Source organism: Papaver somniferum, chromosome 6, assembly GCF_003573695.1.
Source record: "Papaver somniferum cultivar HN1 chromosome 6, ASM357369v1, whole genome shotgun sequence".
Lineage (NCBI taxonomy): Eukaryota > Viridiplantae > Streptophyta > Magnoliopsida > Ranunculales > Papaveraceae > Papaver > Papaver somniferum.
Window position 1 is genome coordinate 177,657,549 of NC_039363.1, and position 7,843 is coordinate 177,665,391.

A 7,843-nucleotide genomic window follows, 5' to 3' on the forward strand; every position below is an offset into this window, starting at 1 on the left:
CAACAAGAGACAACCAGATGTCAATTGAGCTGTTGAAACCGAAAGTTTTAAGGGATTAAGCAAGTATTATGGCTCAGAAAAGTGGGGCAAGTGTATCATGCCTGTAAAGAGGCTACCATGCAAAGACAGAAACTTTTCAATTTGTGGCATCAACACGTCAAAAATGCTAGCTTCACCAACTCATTTTGGACGTAATAAGATTACAATTGCAAAGTGGCACTTGTTAGGTAACATAAAAACAAAACACTTCACCAGCTCAAACGAGGCGCCACACAACCAAAGGCATGCATGCAACCCACTGTTTTCACATAAGAATCCAAATATCTTCACACTATATATAGTGGGCTTGAGATTCATGTCCATTCAGTAGCAAGTGAAACATCTATTCAGTAGACTGATCAACAATGGCTAAAATACTCGCTCTTATTGCATTTTTCTTCCTTGTTTCGACTGCGGTTGCGCAAACTCATCAAAGGGGTCAACAACAGACTCAGCAACAACTGAGGCAACAGGAGGCTCGCCAATGTCGTATTCAACAGTTAACTGCGAGTCAGCCAAACCAACGTATTGAGTCCGAGGGAGGTGTCACCGAGTTGTGGAATGAGTATGAAGATCAGTTCCAATGTGCTGGTGTCGCTCCAATGCGAGACGTCATTCAGCCTAATTCTCTCTCACTCCCCAACTTCTCTCCTTCTCCTCGCCTCGTCTACATTCAACAAGGTTTGCTTTTCGAAACACTCAATAACTCACTTCTTGCTAAGCAGGCCTGATTGTGCATGTATAAAGCCAGCATAACCATACGGCAATCAAATTTCTTTGATACCGTTTTAATTTAAGTTGTGTGTACATTCAGGTCAAGGTCTGCTAGGATTATCACAGCCTGGGTGCGCTGAGACCTACCATTCCAGCCAGCAGCCTGGATTGAGAAGAGAGGGAAGTCAACAAGCAGAAAGACAAAGTGAACAGAGAGATCAACATCAGAAGGTACACAGAATTCGCCAGGGTGACATCGTTGCACTTCCAGCTGGTGTAGCTCATTGGTGTTATAACGACGGAAATGAAGAACTTGTTGCTGTTTCCGTAACTGATCTCAACAACAATGCCAACCAGCTTGAACAAAAATTAAGGGTATAATACTTTTTTTCCTCCCCAAAATAGTATAATTATAGATCTTGCAGATCTTAAGTGAAATAGCGAACTTATGCTGATATTAATAATATGCTCGGTTTTCTCAGTCATTCTACCTTGCCGGTGGGCAAACACAAAGATCATCACTTCAAGGTTCACCACGCCAACAACAACAACAGAGGGAAACATTCCAAAATGTATTCCGTGCATTCGACGAGAACTTGATGGCCGAGGCATTTAACATTCCTGTTGAAGTAGTAAGAAGAATGCAACAAGAAGATGAGAGAGGTTTGATTGTTAGGGTCCGAGGTGAAGAAATGAGGATGATTAGGCCCGAGGAAGAGCAAGAATATGAATCAAGAAGGTACAATGGTTTGGAAGAAACTTACTGCAACTTGAACATCAGGCAATACTTGGATAACCCTAGAGAAGCCGATATTTACTCAAGACAAGCCGGAAGAATCAACATTGTTAACAGCCAAAAGCTTCAAATCCTTAACTACATGGACATGAGTGCCGAGAAAGGAAACCTTTACCCGGTAAAATTTCAAATCCCACATTTCTAGTTTGCATATAGCTAACTCTTTATTCACTTGTAACTTTTGATGATTTTAACACGATCGATGTCTCTTGTGACAGAATGCAATGCATGCACCCCACTGGACCATGAATGCTCACAGCGTTTTCTACGTGACACGCGGTGATGCTCATGTACAAGTTGTTGGTAGCAATGGACAAACCGTGCTTGATAATAGAGTTAACCAAGGAGAACTCTTTGTTGTCCCTCAACACTTCGTTTCAACAATTAGAGCTGGAAACAATGGATTTGAATACGTAGCTTTTAAGACTTCTGGTCAGCCCATGAAGAGTCCTTTAGTGGGTTATACTTCAGCTTTCAAAGCAATGCCAATTCAAGTTCTTGCAAATTCTTTCCAAATCTCTACCCAAGAAGCCCAGAACCTCAAATACAACAGGGAGCATCATACCATGCTCTTACCTCCTAGAGCTGTTAGATCTTCTTAGATGATGGATCTTCTCCTTTATAATATGTAGCAAGGAGATTACCGGTTTTCTGTTTTCTTGAAATAAATGTAGTTGATAGTAATAAGAGTTGTATGAGTTAGCTTGGATCTCAAGCAAGTAATAATTATAATGAGAAAAATCTAGTCTTTAATCCTTTATCTTAATTTGACTTTCTCGTACGTCATATGTTATATTTTCAAATGATCCATGACGCACAAATCTCTGCACCAACATTTGCATCTACCATGCCGTTCACAATTATCATTCTTTAGTTTTTCGTCAGACTAAGGACATGATATAACATTAAAGATTGATGAACCACTCAATATTTTCAACTTAGACTGCATTTGTAATTCCGGTATGGTGCTGGATACCTACCGTACTTTTGAACTTGCTTGAGTCATGTTGTTGTTGATTAGCAGAAAAGCGTATTCCACAAAATCTTATAAAGGATACAGCTTAATTTATTCATATCAGATTGTGCTTGGTAGCCCTGATTCCTGAACTGGTTTTTGTCCAAGTACTTAATAGCAGTGTGCAGACTAAATGCTCAGCAACCAGCATGAGGTGCAAAGTACATACTTTCAGGAACATCTCGCTCGTAAGGCCTACGTTCACTCGATGCAAACTATATTACTGAGCTTGGTTTATTAATCATGCGGATGGATTATTAGAGTAGTTGAGCTCCTCTTTCTATCTACTAGAGTTGTATTTTCCCGCTAAGAACATTAAGCTTTGATTGCAACGTGACTATTTTTCAGTAATATCTACTAGAGGAATGAAATTTTTCAGTCACATTGCATACAATTTGATTATTTCGGGATATTTCTGGGTATGTGTATCAGCTGTGTTAGAAAGAAAAAAAATAATCAAGGGACACAAATTCAGAAACTAACATACTTACCATAACCCCGTTAGCACAGTATCGCTAAAAAATATCTTCAATAAAAGGACTTCCACTCTTTCCCTTTCCCCGCTCTCTCTGTTTCAAAATACTCTGTTTTCCTCTGTTTTCTTCAGAGAAGATCAAAACCTAAAAAAACCCAAAACTTAACGTATATTCATCAACATTACTTTATTTTTTTTGAAACATAAAACCCACATCAAAATTACTTCTCAATCTCATTTCAAGAATCATCTTTGTTTAGATGATCATTGTTCATTCTTGATAGAAATTTAAGGGAAAACCTGATTCGTGAGTAGTTTTGCTATTTATTTCTGAGAAGAATCGTTGCATTACTCTAATGGATCATAGTGACAGAGGCAAAGCTGCAATGGAGGAAGAAAAAGAGGAAGAAAGGGGAGAAATTTATCTTCTGAGTATTGATGGTGATGAAGGTGAACAGGGTAATGAAGAAGAAGAAGTAGACGATAATGAGGGACAGAGTAGTGAATTAGATACAATGACTTCTATGTAACTACTTCGATTCTTGAATCTTTATCGAAATCAAGAAATTTAAAGAAATTAGGTTCATTGTTTTTAATTTGACTCCAAAAAAAAACTGAATCTTTTTGTTAAATTTAGGGTTTTAGAAGAAATGGGTTACTGAATCTTGATTGGAGATTTTAATCTTGGTTTTGTTGAATTAGGGTTTAACAGTGTGTCAGAATGATGCATATTTCAGTGTGTCCAAATGCCCTTTGAAAGCCTATCTTGTGTAATTCCAAGGCTCTGATTATTGCAGGGAAGGAGCTGCAACCTCCGATGATGCAGCAAATCCAAGGAAACGCAAGCCAAGTATACCTAGCTTTTTTAAGTGTGGCGAGAAGTCTTTGAAGACAAGTAGTGATGGAGGACTAAGAATAGAAATGTACCGAAGAAATACACCTTCCAGAACAGATGCAAGCAGTCGCAAAAGAAACGGTGAGAATTCAGCTTCATCGGCATCTCTAGCTCAGCATCATGCGCCTTTGAAGCCACCAGAAAAGTTGACGTTCAGTCATGAGTCATCATCAACTTCTCCTAAGCCACCTGCTGGTATGTCTATCCCTTGGCATTTGTTGGAAGAATTACATATAGCAGCTGTTGCAGAAAAAAGGAACAGTAGTAGTCTTGGCAACAGCGAGAGTTCGTCTTCGTGGGGATCTCTACCTCAGCAGTGCGCGCCGTTGCCTCCACCAGCCAACTCTTCCACAGGGCAAAATTTTTCTGAACACACATATCAGAGAGGCCGATTCCTGGTGACTTGCACATGTTCACAGCCTTCTGTTCATGATAGTGATCGTAACCCCAGGCTTGACAGCTCTTTGACAAATTTACACTCCGCAAATGCTGATGATGATAATAGCTATAATAACAGAAGGCGGACTAGCTCTTCAACAGATTTACGGTCAGCAGCTGCTGGTGATGATAGTGATCGTAACAGAAGGCTTGACAATTCTTCAAGCAAGAGTAATAAAGAAGTGGACAGTGCACCAAAAGGACCACATAAGTAGCTGGCTGCCGCGCTACTCTTTTTAGCTTCACGTTTATTTATCCCACTGCTGGTTCTTAGTTATCAAACTAACTGTAAATGGCATATCCCTGATATGATGTTGAACTCGCTCTCCGCCTCTGAGGATATAAGATAGAAATAGAGCACTTATCTGAAAGAACTGATACTTCCATTTTTCAATTTCAATTCAGTAAACAGAATGAAATAGTCTACGATTTCCATAACCTGCAAAAAGTTGTGTAGGAGTGCTTTATTGGATGAATTTTTGTTACAGAAGGAAATACAAGCTAGTTTACATACTCTGAAGTACTTTAATGGGTATTTTGTAACACCTGCTGCCCTGAAACACCCGTGTTGAACTAAACTGGCCAAAGACTGGTTAACAAACTCTTGCAAGACTGAGCCAGGTTACCAGAAACACCAGCGACCGAATTGCCTTAAATTATACAAGTTTCTCGTAGACAAATGAAATGGTGGAGCCTCTCTGACTTTATGAGCCTCAGCAAAAAGAATGAAATATTCAACGACTGTAACACAGATACTGACTCTTAAGTCTTGTCTGTGCGTATAAGATGAAAGCAAACACTGAATATTTGCTTGACAACATTCAGCTCATGTTTCCCTCAAAACCTCTAACTATCTAATCAATCTGTTAAGCAAAATTTTCAGTGTATAATAATTGATATTCACCGAACTGTGGATGGATTACTTATTTCGCAAAATGAGTACTAGACATCATAGTTGTTCACTTCCTAAACAGTTGGTGGCAAGCAAAGATGATGCAACAACTCTTATAGAAGTGAGGCTAAAACAGCACTGGCAATGTTGGAATTGCCTAAAATATCATTCTCCAATTATGCATCTATGAGTTTCTGCAAAGATGCTGGAGTCTTGGACTTCATACTTCAAAGATAACCTTTTTGCACTTATTTGTGGACCCTTAGGTCCAAATACTACCAAGTGAGCAAAAGTCGCATACATTATTCTATAGAAATCCTACGAAGCATAAGAACTTGTTAGTGTAAAGTAACATATCTATGTTTATCTTCTTATGGTGCATGTCATTGATTGCTAGGCCAAAAACTATAATGCCAGGAATTAAGGTGCAACCATACAATGAATGAAGCTTTTCCCATGTACACCTATTATCAACCATATCTAATAAATTTTCCATCCTACATTAACTGAAATTACGGTCAAGGACTAAGAATAGTCCCGCACATATTGACCATGTCATTCTGTAACGTTGAGTGGGTGGTACAAGTGCCGCTGATATTAAAGAGCTTCCCAATATATAAGATAAAATCAAAACTAAAATGAAACGCAAAAACATGCTTTCATACACAGTAGAGAGAAAATAGTACCGGTCCCGAGGTGGATATAATTCAAATATTAAAACCAATCTTCATAATCCTGATATGGATGAGGTTTGAATATGGTTTTCAGCCTGTGGAATGAAGACAAAAGGCAAACCAAAAAAAGTTAGAAAATGATCTTTATACCTTTGGGACTCGTAATCCCATGAAAAGTGTCGGGGGATAGATCACCAATTGTTTCCATCGAAGATTACGCGAACATTTTGTAGTAAGATGCAAGAATTAGAAGAACATGAAAATAGTAAATGGCATCTGTAAAGTAATCAAAACAATTTGACATAAGAAAATTGCAATGAAATATCTACAATTGATACTGAAAGAGGACAGCTTGATGGTGCAAATTGAAATAGGCAGTGTCAGGCTGTACAGAAAGGATTATACTCCCAAATATGTAATCTATGTATGCTCTCAGTGGTTGATGAGATCTAGATAAATTTTAAACAGTGCAAACCCCATACAATCATGTGCTTTAAAGAGCATGTTTCTTATACAAGGAATGGAAGGTACACACTATACTTTATGGGAAAGTTTCCTTGTTTTTCAAGCACCAGTAAAGCGGAACATGTCCATTACGTCATTTGAGCAATGTTGAAAATATAAGGTACAAAGCTGCAGATCAGAGCTATCCCTTCAAGCTTATTCGTACAATACCATGCCGATTGTCATTATATTTTTTCTAGCAAAAAGATAAAAGAATTATGCTATTTCAACTTAAGATTATATGCAACCAAGACATTGCAAATGATGCGGAGTAAGTAAAATTTGGTCCCAAAGAGGATGGTAAAAAACCAACTGTAGTGTCATATAAAATAATATACTTAGCAGATGAATTAGCTAAGGCCATAATGTAAAAGATTAGTCGCATTTAATACCATGATAAATTGCTTATCCGTCGGTTGATTGCTTGAGCCATCAAAAGCATGTTAAGTTGTCATCACTCCAAAGCTTGAGGGCGACAGTGATCTACCTGCAAATAAAAACATATTTCAATTAGAAACATGGGGAGAATAAGTTTTAGCCATATTTAGCCATTTCAGGATTCCATAAGGGTGCAATAGGATCATTTTTAGTTGTGATTGACATACTTGATCATGTATATCGAATTTGTTAAAGTAACCTAACTTAATCTAAAGTAAACAAACCACAACATTTGCATTAGAAAATTAAAACAATCTAAGCCAAATCCATGAGAGAACTGAAGGGAGTATCATCAGGTGCAGGTATATCCTAGTTATTATTTCACAAAGGTATTTGAAAACTTACTTTCCTGAGAGAAAATTACTGGTTTAGAATCCGATATTATGCACTAAAAAATGAAACCCGTAATATCGAATTTCATCCCCTCCATCTCATATTATTCTACTGTTGAATGTGATATAAACCTATCAATTCAAACTCAATCACACCATTTAGCATACCAAAATTTCATTCACTATTACAATTGACTTAAAATCTGCGAGCATAAATATTATATGATTCTCCTTTGATTAAGTTTTGATCAATACGGAAAAGTTAGAGCATCATTTTAACCATTACCTCCTCACTGTATGATCAAAATCCGGTGTGAACCCAGAAGAATTGTCAGGAAAACAACAATCTAAGACTGCCACTACCACAGTTGAACGCCTCTCTCAGTACATTTCCACCTGCATCGTATAATCTAACACTCTGATTCATCAAAAAGATAAGTAAAATTATACATCAATGTAAAACACAATACCCTTAAAACGAAATTAGGGTTTTAGGGAAAGGGGTTTTGGGTCTCCTCCATTGATTGAGATGATCCTACTCCTTGCATAGCTTTAGAATCGCACTTACAGGGTTTTAGAGGGGGAACCGGCCTACTCCGAGTTCACTCAGTTGAGAGGATATGAAAATGAA

At 37.9% G+C, this 7,843-nt stretch overlaps 1 protein-coding gene and 1 long non-coding RNA gene across 5 annotated transcripts; one reads left to right on the forward strand and one right to left on the reverse strand.

Moving 5' to 3' along the window:
• Window positions 1–404: 404 nt before the first annotated feature.
• Window positions 405–2,291, forward strand: LOC113291902 (11S globulin seed storage protein 2-like). The gene is made up of 4 exons (XM_026541384.1): window positions 405–720; window positions 854–1,128; window positions 1,236–1,667; window positions 1,768–2,291. Exons 1-4 carry the CDS (start codon window positions 405–407, stop codon window positions 2,149–2,151), a joined length of 1,407 nt encoding a protein of 468 aa, XP_026397169.1. The 3' UTR covers window positions 2,152–2,291.
• Window positions 2,292–3,034: 743 nt separating this feature from the next.
• LOC113290233 lies at window positions 3,035–7,839 on the reverse strand. Of its 4 annotated transcripts, none has more exons than XR_003331515.1 (5): window positions 7,781–7,839; window positions 7,499–7,608; window positions 6,835–6,929; window positions 5,951–6,033; window positions 3,035–4,811 (listed from the first exon to the last, which is right to left on the reverse strand). It is a non-coding gene; the product is annotated as an uncharacterized LOC113290233 (long non-coding RNA). The 4 variants fall into 4 exon arrangements; XR_003331516.1 differs by having other exon boundaries at window positions 7,683–7,810; XR_003331517.1 differs by lacking the exon at window positions 7,781–7,839 and adding an exon at window positions 4,887–5,113 and having other exon boundaries at window positions 7,499–7,774.
• Between the last annotated feature and the right edge of the window lie 4 nt (window positions 7,840–7,843).